The sequence below is a fragment of the Diplotaxodon limnothrissa genome, linkage group LG16 (assembly GCF_057381915.1).
Source record: "Diplotaxodon limnothrissa isolate DT_005_m linkage group LG16, D_limnothrissa_male_GT1.1, whole genome shotgun sequence".
Lineage (NCBI taxonomy): Eukaryota > Metazoa > Chordata > Actinopteri > Cichliformes > Cichlidae > Diplotaxodon > Diplotaxodon limnothrissa.
This window is the reverse complement of record NC_140611.1, coordinates 3,640,429-3,660,692: the sequence shown is the minus strand read 5'-3', so window position 1 is coordinate 3,660,692 and position 20,264 is coordinate 3,640,429. Positions and strand designations below refer to the sequence as shown.

At 41.2% G+C, this 20,264-nt stretch overlaps 1 protein-coding gene across 1 annotated transcript in view; it reads left to right on the top strand.

Moving 5' to 3' along the window:
• The window catches only part of marco (macrophage receptor with collagenous structure), a 29,518-nt gene extending 9,482 nt beyond the window's left edge, over positions 1–20,036 (top strand). Inside the window, exons 6-11 of the mRNA XM_085374056.1 lie at positions 6,174–6,245; positions 11,340–11,408; positions 17,241–17,276; positions 18,572–18,625; positions 19,135–19,299; positions 19,833–20,036. Coding sequence (XP_085230182.1) covers positions 6,174–6,245; positions 11,340–11,408; positions 17,241–17,276; positions 18,572–18,625; positions 19,135–19,299; positions 19,833–19,963 — 527 coding nt within the window. The 3' untranslated portion in view covers positions 19,964–20,036. The remainder of the gene's footprint in view (positions 1–6,173; positions 6,246–11,339; positions 11,409–17,240; positions 17,277–18,571; positions 18,626–19,134; positions 19,300–19,832) is intronic.
• The last annotated feature ends 228 nt before the right edge of the window (positions 20,037–20,264 follow it).

The window sequence follows — 20,264 nt, the reverse complement described above, 5'->3', positions numbered from 1 at the left end:
AGGTCAAAGTTACAGAAGCTGTAATTGATGTATTTATATTAACAATGTGACATAAATCTGCCAATGTAAAATGTCATATTCAGTAAGTTTAAAGCAGCAGCCAAGGCCAAATGGAACGAGCTGATGACAGAATCATTCAGAAAAGCAGCGTCACATCTGTATTTATTTTTACAGTGTTTAGTCTAAAACCTGCTTTGGTAAAGAACAAGAAAAGTTTCAACTGTAAAAACTTCATTCATTAGAAGATGCTGTGGGGTCGTGTGCAGCAGAATACATTAGCTTTCAGCTGCTGCTCTGGCAATGATCCCAGCATTGATGACGCATCATCTCCTGTCAGATGGATGATGAGACCTGGTTGATGGATGAGCTGCAGCCGTTATTTCACATAGCTTCACAATGTAGTGCACTGACATTAGCTGCATGAAATCTCTATCAGGGCTGGACTTTTACTCACACTGACAAATTAACCAGCTCTAATGCATATATTTCCCAATAGATAAAACTCTGCGTGCCCTCAAGCTCTCTGCTAAAAAAAAGTCTTTGATCAAACTTATATTTTATGATAATTACATTTAGTTGGTTTTTTGTGGTTATTTGTCGGCTCTAGACAAGGACACTAAGGACAGATTGTTGATTCACTAACATCTTCATTTTCCCGAGTCCTCACATAATAATTCTCAGTTAATCATCAATTTAATTCATTTTTTTTCTTAATTCATTGCCGTTATCTCAGTGCATTTCATTATGTAAAGACTGTAGAATATTAGAGAAAGATAAAAGATGAAGAAACAGTTTGCATCGGTGTACAGAGAGAAGATGAAGCCTTCTCAGGCAGCTGCTGTGACCAGTTGTGGGGTTAAAGCGTCAATATGTTTCTTTTTTACTGCACTGAAAATTTTAATTAGTGAATCTTATTAAGGATGATTAAAAAGGATGTAAAGCGAGTGCTGTAAAAAGAAGTGTTTTAAGTGTAGTGCACTTATACCCAAGATTTACCTGTTATTGAAGTGCTTCAGACGTCCACAGAGATGAATGAAAAACAAGTTCCGTCACCTAAACACTTAAACCCCCACGGACTGCCATTTGGCTTTTCTCTACCTTTAAAACCCAGAGAGCAGCCAAATGGCTTTTAGCTAAGCTTTAGCTTCAGCCAAGTGGAAGCTAAATTGGCTAGTCATTCATATGTATATTAGGTTGTTACCTGGGAATTCTGGAGGGAGGGGAGTGGGGGTGTGTGATTGAGGGCGTGGGGGAGCTGCTAAAAGCTGTGCACTTCCTTTTGTGTTTCATCTTGATGCATTCTCAATCATCCAGGGAAATAAATCTCCAAAAGTCACCAACTTGGAGTGTTTCAGTTTGCCATCTTAGGGAGAAATCAACACACATGGGTGTATGTCCTTTGTTGCTGAGATTTATTGATAAAAACAGTACAAAAAACCAACCATTTGTACACATATTTACAAATAATAATAAAAAGTGAGTGAGTACAATTCAACATTTTCAGCAATCACTCACAATCCTGGCACTGCCGTGGTATCTGTAGTCTGCATTTACCACATGTGTATCTTTTGCAGTGAACACATCGCACAGTGGCATGATTGTTCTTGCAGTTGTGTTTGACCTGACACATGGCTCTTTTTCCAGGGCTCGGTGTGGAGGGTTGTGTCCGAAGCAACTGTTCTTTTCTTGCCTTCTTCGCAGCTACATGAGAGTGAGCCAACTCTGTTGCAAGCGCCACCAGGAAGTCCACCCGTCTTTCCTTCGTCCCGGTGCATGCTTGATACAGCACATGTGCATTCAGTGCTGCCATGTCAATCATGTTATAAAACACGGCGACTGGCCAGCGCCGTGTTCCTTTGCGGACAGTGTACTCCCGAACCATCTGGTCCATCACATCCACGCCACACTTTGTTTTGTTGTAAAGGGAGACAGTGTTTGGCTTCCTTTTGGTAGTGTTATCAGTCTGAACCACGCTGTGCATGCTGCTAAGAATATAGACTGTCTTCTTCCGTTTGGCCGCATACGCCGTCAGCGTGGCAGCAGAGGTTGAAAACACCTAAGAAATAAGATAAATTGTCAACCTCAACCTGTTCAATTCATGCACAAACACAAAGCGATTGGAGTACACTTATTTACAAATGCATTCATCCAAACCTAAAGAAATACAAATCAGTACTCATAACATGATTGACATGGCAGCACTGAATGCACATGTGCTGTATCAAGCATGCACCGGGACGAAGGAAAGACGGGTGGACTTCCTGGTGGCGCTTGCAACAGAGTTGGCTCACTCTCATGTAGCTGCGAAGAAGGCAAGAAAAGAACAGTTGCTTTGGACACAACCCTCCACACCGAGCCCTGGAAAAAGAGCCACGTGTCAGGTCAAACACAACTGCAAGAACAATCATGCCACTGTGCGATGTGTTCACTGCAAAAGATACACATGTGGTAAATGCAGACTACAGATACCATGGCAGTGCCAGGATTGTGAGTGATTGCTGACAATGTTGAATTGTACTCACTCACTTTTTACTATTATTTGTAAATATGTGTACAAATGGTTGGTTTTTTGTACTGTTTTTATCAATAAATCTCAGCAACAAAGGACATACACCCATGTGTGTTGATTTCTCCCTAAGATGGCAAACTGAAACACTCCAAGTTGGTGACTTTTGGAGATTTATTTCCCTGGATGATTGAGAATGCATCAAGATGAAACACAAAAGGAAGTGCACAGCTTTTAGCAGCTCCCCCACGCCCTCAATCACACACCCCCACTCCCCTCCCTCCAGAATTCCCAGGTAACAACCTAATATACATATGAATGACTAGCCAATTTAGCTTCCACTTGGCTGAAGCTAAAGCTTAGCTAAAAGCCTACCAGCCATTTGGCTGCTCTCGGGTTTTATAGGTAGAAAGGTAGAAGCCTGGGGATGCTAGTGTAAAATAGTCACGTTCTGTGCGGTGACAAAGTATTTGACAGCTCCCTGATTTCTTACCTTTTTGTATTTCTGTTGCACTCACTTGTTTCCGATGTTTCAAATCATCACATCATTTTAGACAAAGATAACCTGAGTGAACAGGAAATGCAGGTTTTAAATTGCAATTTCATTTATTGGGAAAAAAGATATCTAAACCTACCGGGACCTATATCAAAATGTAATTGTCTCCTGAAAAGATTACCTGGTTATGAGTTAGCAGCAAGAACTCCAATCAATCATTTGTCATAATCTTTCACATCACGGTGGAAGAATTTTGGTGCACTCTATTGTTTTAATTCAGCAGCATTTGAAGGTTTTTAAGTATGAACAGCCTGTTTATGGTCATGCCAAAGCACCTCAATTATATTTAAGTCTGCACTGAGCCAGTCCATCACCTTCATTTTGTTGTTTTTGTGAAAAATGTCTAACATGATTTGCTGTCCTAAAACCTTAGGAATAGTTTTGTAACCATTTCCTGGCTGATAGATGTCAGTTTGTTTAGATTGTGGCGCGATGTATTAGCCTACATCACTTCTTAAAATGTGGTTAAGTACATGTAACACTGGCTTTAAAAAGATTCTTTTTTTAAATTTTGTTTTTGCTACTGGAAACTTTGGACAGGTCTTTATCTATTTTTCCACTAAATTCAGATTTAAAGTCCAATTAAAGATCATGTATATTATAATTATATATTCGATATAATTACGTTGGCAAAGAAAAAACATTACTTTGACTCATCGGCCCCCCAGGCAAATGCCCAGTATGCCAGTCCAGCCCTGTGCTCATATATTGGTTTCTATTACTTTTACATCTTGATGAAATCTTCCTCCATGTTCATTTCTGAGATTGGTCAAATCTGGAGAAAGAAAGTTGTGATAATAACATACAAAGTACATCGTTACTGACATTTTGGCCCCATTAGCTGATGTGCTTTTGTGGATCTCAATCAGGCACCCCTGTGTCAGGAAGGTCTGGAACCTGCTCTCGGTTTAAAAGGTCGGAGTCTCTGATCCTATACTCAAGAAAGAAAAAAAAAAACAACCTTTGAATGAACATAAAAAAATGATCATGCAATGAATTTCCACGTGATTCAATTGCTTTATTATAGCAAGGAGACCACAGACAACCATTCACACCTATGGACCATTTAGCATCATTACCCTAACCCTACTAACTGCATGTACCTAAAGGGCCACAAACGCAGGGACAACATGCAAACATGCACAGAAAGCCCAATTGGTGGATTCGAACTCTTGCTCTGAGGCAACAGTGCTACTCACCAACCTGTCACTCCATACTGTAGAAAAAGTAGGAAAGCTATGATTTCAAGGCTTGAATTTTTTTTACATTTTTGTCCTTGACAGGTTAAGCCACAGTAAACAGCAATAGCATGTACGTGCTGTGTGTTTACTTGCCTCTAATAACCCCAGTGACTTTCCTGTGGTTTGAAATCTCTTGTGATCAAGCGCTAACAGCTTCGCAGTCCTCCAGATGTCGATCATGCATCCTCTGAAGATTTGGTTGCCAGGTTGGCCTCTGATTAAGCCTGAAAAACTACAGAGTTCATTTTTAATGCTATTATGACATCTGGGTGATTTGATGTCAATAATAAACAGGTTTTTACCTTTACAGTTTCACAAGGTGAAAAATAGAATGTCCACAACTCAGCTAATGCTGATTTTGAGAGGAGAGAGGTTGAGGAGAGAATGGGCAGAATTCAGGCTGAAGAAAAGTATTTCTGTTCTGTGTTGATGTAATCCAGCCAAGTCCTTGGAAGTTGTCTTCCTGCAGAAATCAGTGGAAATCCAAATCCTCTTGATTTTGTAATCTAACATAGCAAAAATGAGAAAAACACAAAACCAAACTGTAAGACAACACAGAAGTACATACAAGCATGCGCATCAAATTACAGGAAAAGACCAGAATATCAGGAATCATTATTGCTCAAACTGCAGTTCTTCATGATAATTAGACTTATACTTTGATTACATCTTTCATTAAGAATAAAAATGATTTACTATTAGCAAAAGCACATACAGATAAACTATCATAGCACTTTGCATCACTGTAAACATAAAAGGCTGGATGGTATCACCTCTCTCCAATTTAATATGAGCTAAGCCGGCAAATTCAGACTCTGTCGATCCCACCTTTCTCGACATGCTGTTTCTGAGGTAGAAAGTTGCACAGACAGAGCATTCGTTTTTCAATTTCTAATACCCAACCAATAAGTTACGGTGAAGTTGAATCTCCTGAATAGAGAGACAAAAGACGAGAGTTCAGCTGTTTGACCAAGTGGAAGTCGCTAACTCCCACTCGATTTTGTGATCGATGTAAACTTAAAAAAATATATCAGCTCTTTTACTTCTGTGGTGACACTACAGGGTTAATATAACTGATCTAAACACTAATGTCTAGGTACAGTGTATATTTTGCTGAATAAACCATGTTACTAATATCAAGCACAAACTTACTATTTTAAATCGGTTCAACAGAAAACCATGGTGAGGTGACTTTGTTTTCCTGATGTGTAGCATCTGCATAGCTTCTACAGCACAAGTTTCTTCCGTAATACAGTCAACAAAAATAAAAATAGACGTTAAATTTATTAAGTATTTGAAAGATTATTCAGTCATTAACTTTGGCAGTTCATGGATTTTGCAAACTATCATCATATGTTGTGGAAACAACTTGATTATCTAGGAAATAGATTTTTCTACTTTTACGTTGATATAAAATGTGCCAAAATTAGAAAATCGCCTTTAAATGAAATTACTTTTTTAGGGAACAAGTTTGTATTTTTATTTTTCAAAAAACTGAATTTTATAGTTTTTTTTTTTTATAGAATAGCTTATAGCATATTGGTATGTAAATATAATAAATAATATAGAAAAACAACACTAAAAATAGTTCACAATAGAAAGAATTAACAAGATATTCCAACTGATCACAACTTCTACAACAACAATACAAGTCCTGTGTAGAACTGCAATGTTCTTTACATTTTCACTTTCTTTTTTATAATCAAAATTTTATGCATTTTATAAAAATATGATGTGGAGTAAAAGTCGGTAATAAAATTGGTTTGTCTTGTGGTCATCTTCTAACTGCACTGGCCGTGTGTGCTTTTTTTCTGCATGCTTGCGTCATCAGATATTATAATCCATCACATACCGGTATGTTTCTTTCCAGGAGACCATGGAGATAACGGCCTTCCAGGACCAAAGGGTGAAAGGGGAGACAAAGGAGAACAAGGAGAGCCAGGTACTGGAAAATGGTAGAGTTTAATATGCCTATACAGTCCACCCTGTGGCAGCTATAGTAAGAGCTGCTCACATTCTCTGAAATCTTATCAAAGTTGCTTCAGTGCATCCTTTACAACCAGCTTCTGTACTGGGGAGACTGGAGATATCATCTCACAGATCAAAGCACGACCCCAGTGCAACATTCAGTACTGTTGGCGACAATATTTTAGCACCTTGGGAACGAGAATGGGTGCCGGGGCAGACCAGACACCAGACACTCCCACTCAAGGAGTAGGAACGGATGCAGGAGCAGGCTGGGTCATGGCTGCCCTTACCTTGGAGTGGCATCAGCAATGATCTGGCACCCGCTGTCTCTACCTGAGAACCAGGTACTGGAGCGGAAACCAGCAGGGCCCTAACTGATTTGAGACCAGGAAACGCGATTGGCTGAGCCCCAGCCTCCCAAACCTGAGGCACTGGTATGGGTGCAGGGGTAGGCAGGAGCCCAGCTGCCCTCGAAGCAGGAGCTGGTGCCAGCTGGGTCCTAGCCAGTGTCCCCCGAGAAACTAGTACAGCTGCAGGGAATGGGGGGACCTTGGCCACCCTAGGAGCAGGTGTGGGTGCACAACCCATCTCTGCCTTAACTGACTGACTTACACCAATGATCGTTTCAGGCTGTGCTGCTTCATAAACCCTTTCTGAATGAGAAGCATGAGAATTCATCTTTGAGCACAAAAACAGTCTCAGAGAATGCAGGTCATGAATAAATGAATAGTCTGAGGGAGTCTTTCAAAAAGTAGTTTCATATACATAATCCTCATGCACAGTCTTGTATTTAGCCAGTTCAGAAGCACAAATGTATGTTTGAGCTTCTGGAAAAAAACGAGCCGTTTATTGTGGCTGATAATGAACAAGAACAAAACAGAGAAACAAAATTAAACGAAGAGCCAACCATAAAAAAACTAAATACAAAATACCTGAAACACATGGAAAGAATGAGAGGACATGGAGACACGAGGGAGGACAGAAGATTTACAGACTGAGGGAGAGACAATAAATACGCTGAGGGATGACGAGGGAAGTGGAAACAGCTGGAGTGAACAAGATGTGATGAGACAGGGGAAGCAAAACTTAGCACACTGAACACAGGACGAGAGAATGAACAGGAAACACTGAGACTTAAGACATACAGTGGGGCAAAAAAGTATTTAGTCAGCCACCGATTGTGCAAGTTCCCCCACCTAAAATGATGACAGAGGTCAGTAATTTGCACCAGAGGTACACTTCAACTGTGAGAGACAGAATGTGAAAAAAAAATCCATGAATCCACATGGTAGGATTTGTAAAGAATTTATTCGTAAATCAGGGTGGAAAATAAGTATTTGGTCAATAACAAAAATACAACTCAATACTTTGTAACATAACCTTTGTTGGCAATAACAGAGGTCAAACGTTTACTATAGGTCTTTACCAGGTTTGCACACACAGTAGCTGGTATTTTGGCCCATTCCTCCATGCAGATCTTCTCGAGAGCAGTGATGTTTTGGGGCTGTCGCCGAGCAACACGGACTTTCAACTCCCGCCACAGATTTTCTATGGGGTTGAGGTCTGGAGACTGGCTAGGCCACTCCAGGACTTTCAAATGCTTCTTACGGAGCCACTCCTTTGTTGCCCGGGCGGTGTGTTTTGGATCATTGTCATGTTGGAAGACCCAGCCTCGTTTCATCTTCAAAGTTCTCACTGATGGAAGGAAGTTTTGGCTCAAAATCTCACGATACATGGCCCCATTCATTCTGTCCTTAACACGGATCAGTCGTCCTGTCCCCTTGGCAGAAAAACAGCCCCATAGCATGATGTTTCCACCCCCATGCTTCACAGTAGGTATGGTGTTCTTGGGATGCAACTCAGTATTCTTCTTCCTCCAAACACGACGAGTTGAGTTTATACCAAAAAGTTCTACTTTGGTTTCATCTGACCACATGACATTCTCCCAATCCTCTGCTGTATCATCCATGTGCTCTCTGGCAAACTTCAGACGGGCCTGGACATGCACTGGCTTCAGCAGCGGAACACGTCTGGCACTGCGGGATTTGATTCCCTGCCGTTGTAGTGTGTTACTGATGGTGACCTTTGTTACTTTGGTCCCAGCTCTCTGCAGGTCATTCACCAGGTCCCCCCGTGTGGTTCTGGGATCTTTGCTCACCGTTCTCATGATCATTTTGACCCCACGGGATGAGATCTTGCGTGGAGCCCCAGATCGAGGGAGATTATCAGTGGTCTTGTATGTCTTCCATTTTCTGATGATTGCTCCCACAGTTGATTTTTTCACACCAAGCTGCTTGCCTATTGTAGATTCACTCTTCCCAGTCTGGTGCAGGTCTACAATACTTTTCCTGGTGTCCTTCGAAAGCTCTTTGGTCTTGGCCATGGCAGAGTTTGGAGTCTGACTGTTTGAGGCTGTGGACAGGTGTCTTTTATACAGATGATGAGTTCAAACAGGTGCCATCCATACAGGTAACGAGTGGGGGACAGAAAAGCTTCTTACAGAAGACGTTACAGGTCTGTGAGAGCCAGAGATTTTCCTGGTTTGAGGTGACCAAATACTTATTTTCCACCCTGATTTACGAATAAATTCTTTACAAATCCTACCATGTGGATTCATGGATTTTTTTTTCACATTCTGTCTCTCACAGTTGAAGTGTACCTCTGGTGCAAATTACTGACCTCTGTCATCATTTTAAGTGGGGGAACTTGCACAATCGGTGGCTGACTAAATACTTTTTTGCCCCACTGTACAGCCGGATACAGCAATGGAGATAAACAAGCAGGGTGTCATGCGGCGGCTGTGTGAAGGCAAGAGAGGACCCAAAATGCACGGCTCTAGACACACGGGGATGAACTCAAAGGCAGGTCTTTATTAACAGGAACATAAGAAGTCAACTATACTGGGAGCAACTAAAGCTGAGGCGCTGGGAAGACACGGTAAATGCACACAACCTAGAGGGACGACGCAACACGGAACAAAGGGACACTTTGACATAAATACACAGAAGGTAATGAGGGAAGTGGGAACACACGGGGAACGCAGCTGAGGACAATTACTCGTGACAGAGCGGGGAGGACACGAACCTGAAAATACTGACACCAAGATGTGGACCTTGAACACAACACAGTACACAGAGATGGGCACAGAGAGAGAGGCAGAGAACAAGGATGAATACACGAGGGGATGAGGAGAACACAGAACACAAAGGACGGGAACACGGTACCAGAACAAACACCACAATAACAGCATGGACACAGGGGGGATCCAAATACCAAACCAAACAATCCAATGAACATAAGGAACAAAATACAAAACCACAGGAAAACTAAGAACACTGGGTCAAAATGACCCAGGACCATGACACAGGGAGGCAAACGATGAGACACAAGGAGAGCAACAGCATGTCTACATACACACAAAGTCTAGACATTAGAATTATTTTTATTACTCAAACTGCATATCTCATTCAGCATGTTAATTAGACATATTCAATTCAATACTTTATTGTCCCACAAGGGGAAGCAATAAGAATAAACAAAACAATGATAAAAAGCCACAAGACAGTTATTTGCCATTAAGGAGACGGGTTGCAGTTGGGATAAAAGAAACCTGGAGTCTCTTGTTCTTCCTCACAGGTTCTCTAAAACGACGGCCAGAGTCAAACTCACTTCAAACAATTTATAATAAAAAGAGCCTTCCTTCCTCTTCCTTATATCTTTGACTATAGCTTCAATTTGCACACATGAACTTTGTTTAGCACTCTGTATCACTTTAAACTTAAAAGGCCAGATGTCTTTTTACCCTCTCAGACTTAATAAGAGGCGAGCAGGGAGGGCTTCATTCTCTCAGTCCAACCTTTCTCGACTGGAAGGCAGCCTTCACCTTCCACTTCTTCTCTGGCTCCTCTGTGAGCTCTCGGTATTCCTCGAGCTTCTCACATTCCTTCTTCCTGGTGTTGCTACCACTTGGTATCACTACATCGATCCCTACAGCCTTCTTCCTCTACTTGTTCTTCCGATTCAGCTGACTCCTCAGGATGTTTCTTACGCTCTGCAGGTATTTTGTGGTTGAGACTTTCCGAGCAGTTTGGTTTCCCTCTGTGACACCAAGGTACTTGAAACTGACATCCATTGTTAGTCAGTGGTACCAGCTTCAGTCATTATGCAAATGTACCGGAAAACACAACAAGTTTTAACCGTCTAGCTTAGATTGGAGGTTATGTTGAAGAATTTGGAAATCATTGTCGTTCTTCATTATTCTAACAACTTTGTGCAATGTACCGGTACCACTGGCAGCCAAACAGCTCCAGAGCCAGATGTTATCACCATCATCAAGGTATAAATAATATGCTTCATTTTAAAAGCCCTAACTGTCATGAACAGTCAGGGCGGGATTGGACCCTGAATGCAGACAAGATCATTATATCAATAAGAGAACAGAAAGAGAAAAGTCACAACACAAACTAACCTGTCTAAAGGAAAAAACAACACAACCAACAACCAGACGCACTTCTGTGGCCGGCCAGCCTTCACTAGTAGCAGCAAAAAAACATCTACACTGTTCCCGAAACTGTCAAAACGACTGTGTCTTTCCATTCTGCTCAGCAGAATCTCAGACTCTAGAGAGCAGAGAAAATTGCAAGTGGACCTCAAACAGACTTTATAATGTTTTATGGCTAACTGCTCAGTGAGTCCAGGTGCAGGCTGGGAAAAATGAGCAGCAGAGGAAGAGAAACAGCACCTCACCTGCACATCCCCATTGCATGTAACAGAGGCCAGATGGTTCAGTTTTTGTCTCATCTGGCCATAAACCTGTCCTGCAGAAAGGCTATTCATTGTGAGCAGCTGCTAAGATCGTCAGCTGAAACAATGTATGTAAGTTTGTGTTATTTGGATGTTTCACGGCTTTGGTGTTCTTCTGAAAGGTGACTACAAATGTCACCCTTAGATAAGAGGAAACTGGTTGGGATGTCTGTCTTTTGTTAATTTACATTTACGAGTTAAAATTTGCTCCCATAAAAGTTAAACAGACATTTTAAAATCACCATTGTTGTCTTTACAAATGCAGGTCCTAGGGGTCCACCTGGGGATCAAGGACCAGGTGCAAAGGGAGAGAAAGGTGACCCTGGCAGTCCAGGTAAGGTTTTTGGTTAAATTCATTGCAGCCGTGTTGAGGATTCACTCAAACTCAAACTGAAGCAGATTATACACTAGGGCGACCAATCATCCTCTTTCTCTGCACTTGTTGACTTGTAAAAGACTATATGACATTTTTTATTTCACCATTCATTAACCGCACAGAGAAGGCATCGTTTAAATATGTCAAAGTTTTCTTTAAGGCAAAAAGAATTTTCTGGCACAACTTCACCTGCTTCCAAGGTGCATGGAGAGGATAAAAGAATTCACAAAGCAGAAACTCCAGCAACACTTGAGGGAAGATGAACAACTTTAATAATAGATGTTTCGGCTTGTGGCCTTCATCAGGGTCCTGATGAAGGCCACAAGCCGAGGATATGCTTCCTAGATATTCCAGCATTGTCCCTAGATATATTCCGGTCCTGGGTGACCGACTGCACCAGCGTAGGGGCTGACAATGGATCCCTGGTTTTCATCCCAATCACTAATGGCAGTTATGGTGCCACCGCCTAGGCCAGGGCTGTCGAACTCATTTTACATTGCAGGCCACGTACGACCCATCTAAGCGGTCGGACCGGTGAATCTCCCCTTTCTGTCAGTGTAAAGAAGTTTCATATTTAACCGTTTTTCTACATGATAAAGAAAAAGAAACAAAATAAATATTTATATTAGAAAGTGAAAATCAGAAACCTTGTTTTTCACAAAGTTACAGAGGTTTTATTAGAAACATAGCTATGCGTTTAGCAATTTGGCATAATTCACTACCAATAAAAGGTTAAATTTTTTTGTAGTGAATAGCAGGAATGAGGCTTTCTTGTCAGAAGTCATTTTAGGAAAACAGAAAAACAGCAGCCAGCAGCACTGTACACAACTGGTGCGTAATAAACAAGTAAATAAGGCAGATAATAGAGATTTTTGATGGGAAACTGGTCCTGAAGCACACAGAGATGGAGCTGATTTGGTGAATTTGGCTCGCAGAGTGATCAATCCTGCAGTTTTGCAAGATGTCTGTTATGACTTTACATGCCTTTATGCACCTCCCTTTGTTAATCCGTTCAATACTTTCTCCCTGTGTCAATTCTCATTATTACACATAATTTATGGACACATATGGTTTGATTTCTGTGCATGTATGGATAGGATGGGTTGTTACTGTTGTTACTGATTCTCTGGTGAGAATTTTATGTCAATACCACCTTCAGAAATATATTGTCTTGAACGTATACACAAAACTGAATGTGTACACAAAACTGAATGTATACACAAATCCAGAAATAAACGGACTGAAAATTATTTAAGGCTTTTCTAGCCTAACTGAGCACTCAGAACACTGGTGGATACACTGAGGGCAATTTGGACTTCATCCCTCTTCTTTTCTTTGTAGGTCACAGCAAACCTTATTTGAAAATGGAAATACTTTGCATTTACTGTATACGTCATTGTTTTAGTCTTACTGACTATTCAATTCAATTCAATTCAATTTTATTTATATAGCGCCAAATCACAACAAAAGTCGCCTCAAGGCGCTTCATAGATACAGAGAAAAACCCAACAATCATATGACCCCCTATGAGCAAGCACTTTGGCGACAGTGGGAAGGAAAAACTCCCTTTTAACAGGAAGAAACCTCCAGCAGAACCAGGCTCAGGGAGGGGCGGGGCCATCTGCTGCGACCGGTTGGGGTGAGAGAAGGAAGACAGGATAAAGACATGCTGTGGAAGAGAGACAGAGATTAATAACAGATATGATCCAATGCAGAGAGGTCTGTTAACACATAGTGAGTGAGAAAGGTGGCTGGAAAGGAAAAACTCAATGCATCATGGGAATCCCCCGGCAGCCTACGTCTATTGCAGCATAACTAAGGGAGGATTCAGGGTCACCTGGTCCAGCCCTAACTATATGCTTTAGCAAAAAGGAAAGTTTGAAGCCTAATCTTGAAAGTAGAGATAGTGTCTGTCTCCTGAATCCAAACTGGAAGCTGGTTCCACAGAAGAGGGGCCTGAAAACTGAAGGCTCTGCCTCCCATTCTACTTTTAAATACTCTAGGAACAACAAGTAGGCCTGCAGAGCGAGAGCGAAGTGCTCTAATAGGGTGATATGGTACTACAAGGTCATTAAGATAAGATGGGGCCTGATTATTTAAGACCTTGTATGTGAGCAGCAGGATTTTGAATTCAATTCTGGATTTAACAGGAAGCCAAAACAGGGGAAATCTGCTCTCTCTTTCTAGTCCCTGTCAGGACTCTTGCTGCAGCATTTTGGATCAGCTGAAGGCTTTTCAGGGAGTTTCTAGGACTTCCTGATAATAATGAATTACAGTCGTCCAGCCTGGAAGTAATAAATGCATGAACTAGTTTTTCAGCGTCACTCTGAGACAGGATATTTCTAATTTTAGAGATGTTGCGCAAATGGAAGAAAGCAGTCTTACATATTTGTTTAATATGTGCTTTGAAGGACATGTCCTGGTCAAAAATGACTCCAAGGTTCCTCACAGTGTTACTGGAGGCCAAGGTAATGCCATCCAGAGTAAGAATCTGGTTAGATACCATATTTCTAAGATTTTCAGGGCCGAGTACAATAACCTCAGTTTGATCTGAATTAAGAAGCAGAAAGTTAGCGGCCATCCAGGTCTTTATGTCTTTAAGACATTCCTGCAGTTTAACTAATTGGTGTGTGTTATCTGGCTTCATGGACAGATAGAGCTGGGTGTCATCGGCATAGCAGTGTAAATGTATGTTATGTCTTCTAATGATGCTGCCTAAGGGAAGCATGTATAATGTAAACAGAATTGGTCCTAGCACTGAACCCTGTGGAACTCCATAATTAACCTCAGTGTGTGAAGAGGACTCTCCATTTACATGCACACCTGGAGACCGCTGGAAGCACTGTGAGAATCATGTTCTTTGATTTCTCCAGTGCCTTCAACACCATTCTTCCCTCGGTTCTGAAGGACAAGCTGGTGAACTCTGGAGTGGACCATCACCTCACTACCTGGATCCTGGACTACCTCACCGACCGACCACAGTATGTGAGGACTCAGGGCTGTGTGTCGGACAGGGTCGTCTGCAGTACGGGGGCCCCACAGGGAACGGTTCTGGCTCCGTTCCTCTTCACCATCTACACTGCAGACTTCTCCCACAATTCCACCCAGTGCTTCCTGCAGAAGTTCTCTGATGACTCTGCAATAGTCGGCCTCATCACTGATGGGGACGACAAGGAGTACAGAGGTCTGACCCAAGACTTTGTGGACTGGTGCCAGCTGAACTACCTCCAGATCAACACCAGTAAAACCAAGGAACTGGTGGTAGACTTCCGCAGGCACAAGCATTCTCCACTGCAACCACTGAACATCCAGGGTATGGACATTGAGGCTGTGGACAGCTACAGGTACCTTGGTGTTCATCTGAACAATAGACTGGACTGGACTCATAACTCAGACGCCCTCTACAGGAAAGGGCAGAGCAGGCTGTACCTGCTGCGGAGACTCAGGTCGTTTGGAGTGGAGGGCCCACTCCTGAAGAAATTCTATGACTCTGTTGTGGCTTCTGCTATCTTTTATGGTGTGGTCTGCTGGGGCGGCAGCATCTCTGCTGGGGACAGGAAGAGACTGAACAGGGTGATCCGAAGGGCCAGCTCTGTTCTAGGATGCCCTCTGGACCCAGTGGAGGTGGTGAGTGACAGGAGAACGGCGGCTAAGCTGTCATCCCTGATGGACAACATCTCCCACCCCATGCAGCAGACTGTGACAGCACTGAGCAGCTCCTTCAGTGGGAGACTGCGGCACCCACGGTGTGGGACGGAGAGATTTCGCAGGTCTTTCCTCCCCACTGCTGTCAGACTCCATAATAAAGACTTTAACTGATCAAGCACACACATCCATACATATGCAATAATACTAAGTGCAATAATCCTTTCTGTCATCGTTGTATTTTTACTCAGTTGTATATAGTATTTGTATTTGTATTCTATTTTTATCTTATTGTATATTTATTTTATTTTATTCTACTGTATATAGTATATTATTTTATTCTATTCTGTACAGCTGTGTACTGTATTTATTCTTATTGTATTCTAATTTTTGCCTCGTAACTTTTGCACTGTCCACTTCCTGCTGTGACAAAACAAATTTCCCACGTGTGGGACTAATAAAGGTTATCTTATCTTATCTTATCTTATCTTACAAACTGGAGTCTATTAGATAGATATGATACAAACCACTGCAGTGCAGTACCTGTAATACCTACAGCATGTTCTAATCGCTCTAATAGGATATTATGGTCGACAGTATCGAACGCTGCACTGAGGTCTAGCAGGACAAGCACAGAGATGAGTCCACTGTCAGAGGCCATAAGAAGATCATTTGTAACCTTCACTAAAGCTGTTTCTGTGCTGTGATGAGCTCTGAAACCTGACTGAAACTCTTCAAATAAACCATTCTAATCAACTAATCAAAGTATCAAAAAAATAATCACAGCGTGTCACTTGTGCTGTATTTTGACAAGTTATTGCCTTATTCCATAATGAATTAAATTCATTTTCACCTCAAAGTTCTACACTCAATACCCAATAAGACAAAGTGACAAAAGTTTTCTTGCAATTCTTGCAAATTTATTAAAAATAAAAAACAAAAATATAACACGTGCATAAACATTCACAGCCTTTGCTGAATACATTTTCTGGTGTAACTTTGGCAGAACTGTCGCAAGTCTTTTAAGTATAATGCTTCATGCTTGGCACACTTTTTTGGGCAGTTTCTCCCAGTCTTCTTAGTAGATCCTCTCGGGCTCTACTGGGCATGATGGGAAGTGTTAGTGCACAGCTATTATCAGATCTCTCCAGAGATATTCAGTGGGTTCAAGTCTGGGCTCTGGCTGAGTCACTCAAGGACGTTCACAGGTGGTCCTGAAGCCACTCCTTTGTTATCTTGGCCGTGTGGAGGCCGTTGTTTTGTTGGGAGACCTTTGACTAAGTCAAGGTCCAGAGTGCACTGAAGCTGGTTTTCATCATGAATGTGTCCATCACTGCATTCATCTTTCCCTTGACCATGACTAGTGTCCCAGTTCCTGCTGCAGAAATACCATCACATGATGTTTGGTAAAGTGATCATTGGCTTCTTGGCCATTGTGTTGTCCCTGACTAAGGCCCACCAATCCCAATTACTCAGACTGATCAGGATTCCAGCTCTGAGAAGAGTCATGGTGGTTGCAAACGTCTTTATGGATGATCGAGACCACTGTTCTCACTGGGACCTTCCGTGGTGCAGAAATTCTTCCGTACTCGTTCCCAGATCTGTGCCTTGACACAATCCTGTCTCAGAGGTCTACAGACAAGTGCTTGGACTTCATGGCTTGGTTTGCACTCTAACCTGCACTGTCAACTGTGGGACCTTAGACAGACATGTACTTTTCCCAATCATGTCCAACCAACTAAATTTAAAACTTTCAAGTTGTAACAGCTGACAAATTATCAGGGGAAACAGGATGCACCTGAGGTCAGTTTTCAGCGTTAATACATATGTTTTGTTATGTCTTTATTTTTAATAAATTTGTGAGAATTTGAAACTTTCAGACTTTTTTAAAACTTTGTCATTGTGGGAAACTGTGAAGAATGATCAGGCGAAAAATGAATTCATGCTATTTTGGAAAAAGTCTCTGACATGACACAATGTGGAACAAGTGAAGTGCTGTGAATACCGTGTGTGTACAGTGTGACTAATGTGAAACAGTGTTTTAAAACAGTATTTGTTAAACCCATACCAATCCATATTCTTATATGTTTGTGCTGTTTGTGTTTTTCTCTTTCATGAGATTTCATTTTGTCATTTTCACGACAGGTCCTAGAGGGCCAAGTGGTTACAATGGAACACAAGGTAAGCACATTTAATCAACAAGCCCGTTTCCACGACTAAAAAAAGGATCCATAACTCAAAACTTCGACTTATTTTCTCAAAATTTCGACTTGTTAACTCAAAATTTCGAGTTAGCGCTGCCAATCAGTAATCTACGTGAATGACGTCATTTCCTTGTTACCCGGAAGCTGAAGCCCTCAGGTAAGCTACCGGTATTACATCCAGTCATGAATGCACAGATTGCTGAGTATTTTCAGCTTGGCTTCAAAAATGATAAAATCCTTGTGTTATTGGCTGAATCACATGGTGTTACTATCAGCAAACGCACTCGCTAAAGCGCCAATTTGTTGCGATCCGGTTTTGCGCGTTAGTCTGCGCCATATGCTTCCGGGTAACAAGAAAGTGACCTCATTCACGTTGATTACTGATTGGCAGAGCTAACTCAAAGTTTTGAGAAAAGTAACTTGAAATTTCGAGCTATGTTTCTTGAAATTTCAAGTTAATAAGTCGAAATTTAAAGAAAGTAGCTCAAAATTTCGAGTTATGGATACGTGTTATTATTATTTTTTGTAGTGGAAACGGGCTTCCATAAAAGATGGAGAAAATATGACTTGGAGTCTTGTTTCTCTCACACACTGGAAGCTTAGTTTTTCCTTACTTTTTCTGGGGGTTACATATTCCACAAAAAGAGCTGGTTTTGTTAGAAAAGTTCCACTAGGCAACATCTATAAGAGATATCTCATACAGGGAAGTTTAATGTGAGAGCCAGTTCAGTAAACAAAGATCTTTATAATGAATTGAACATAATGACAGATGACCAGTAAGCAGATTGGAGGCTGATTGGCTTGAAGAAGGCAGGCAGAAATATGACTGAACTAGAGCTGTGATGTCAGCAATGAGCTTGAAAGTGTGGGAAAGTGGAAGTGATGAAAGCACAAATTAGGCGCCAAGCGCCCAGGAAGCAGACAGATGTTTGATTGTAGATCTTCCTTAATAAAATTATGTATAAGCTTCAGTCTGTTTGTGATAGCTACATTTGGGTCCATGACTGACACCTTGTTGACTTAGATGTTGTAGATGTTTGTTTTCTGTCATCATGCACTTCAGCTGTTTTCTGTAGGGGACAGTGTATAATGCAAAGATTTGTAAAACCTTTTGAATTTAAGTTGCAAGTCTGCACTGCAGTCAAATATGCATCGTGATATAAAATCTATTGTAGTGGTGTACAAAAGCAAAACTGGGAGAAATATGTCTTTGTCTAATAAATTATGGGCCTACTGTAATTTCATATGTCAGCTTTAATCTTTTCTCCACAGGTCTTCCTGGGCCACCAGGTACCAAAGGAGAGAAGGGAGAGATGGGAACAGAGTGTAAGTGCACTTCATGCTGACCTGAGAGCAGCGATAGCTTCAGAAACCTCAGATGTTAAACATTAAAAAATGTATTAAAGGTATTCTAATGTCTAAAGGGACATTAACCATTTTTGACAGAGAGAAAATAAAAGCATTAGAGTGTTTTGTTATTAGATTTGTACTGATGAAAATAGCATGCAGCACATAGTGATTCAACAAGTATGGCTGCTATATCGCAGCAGAAATATCTTGATGCATGCTCAGTCATCCAGGTAAGTAAATCTCACAGCAGAAATATTTAATCGCCAGAACACAAGTTGGCTTTTTGTGAAGTAGTCACAGAAAATGCAGCGTGTTTGTCAGTTAGCATTTCCAGATTTGTCATTTATGAAATGCAAACCAACTAAATGTCTCACAGGGACATTTTTACCATTGTTAACCATCCTGATCTCTTTCATAACAACAATGATTCCAGTAACAACAAAAACCCACTGTTAATCTTGTCACCTCAACTTTGTCCACCACAGTGACTGTGCGTCTTGTGCCAGGAAAAAACCAAGGACGAGTGGAAGTGAAGCACAACAATATCTGGGGCACTGTGTGTGATGACAGATTTGACCGTGTGGATGGCTTGGTGATCTGTAAGATGCTGGGCTTCCAGACTGTCCATTCCACCTTTATTGCCGCCCCAGGTACCAAGCCCACTCTGTCATCTGTTTTCAATGAATCTCAATCTTACTGCTAGAACCTTATTTTATTTATTTATTTATTTATTTATGTAATTTATTTAAAATGCTATTCCCAAATTTCAAAGAAATTAAATAATAAGATGTTGACTTTTTATGGTCAAATAGTAGGAAATCTCATAAAATATAACATAAATTCATAAAGCCACATCTAATTCCAGGTGAATGTAAAATGTGTGCACAGGTTGTAAGTGTAGCACAGAATTTATAGGAACTAAAAGTATATTAAAAAAGTAAACATAGGGACTGTCAATGCAAGCAGGTGGTTTATGTCATAGTATCACAAGATAAAGAACCTTTATGAAGATGCACAGAGACAAAGTGAAGAAAACGAAAGTAAGCCTTTATTTTGGCTGATAAAAATCTGTCAAATAAAAAAGAGCCCACTCACAAAAACTCATAGTTCATAAGCCTAAAACACTGGGTCAGAGAAAAACAGCACAACACCAGTCTGCTCTAACACTTCTTTCCTTCTGTAGGGTCTGGCGAGATCTGGCTGGACGAGCTGCGGTGCACAGGAGCCGAGGACAATATCTTTGATTGCCCTCAAGGTAAAATCGGTGTTAATGACTGCAACCACAATGAAGACGCTGGGTTACACTGTCTGTAGACTGAAGACGGAATCGCTGCTCTCGTGGAATCAAGAGCAACAAAATGTTTTCAGAAACTCAGTGTTCAGTATATATCACAGGAAATATTACACATTTTACTTCACTGTTTTGCTCAAAACTGACTTTAATGATTGAGCTTTAAAAACCTGTTATGAGCTTGTGATTCAGTACTATACAAAAGCCTGCACATTAATGACGTAACAGTAATTTTCCTTGTAGATCACTATAAAATATTCCTGATAAATTAACTCAGACTGGTGTTTGTAATTGCTTGCAATCTGTGACCTTGCAGCTACACCC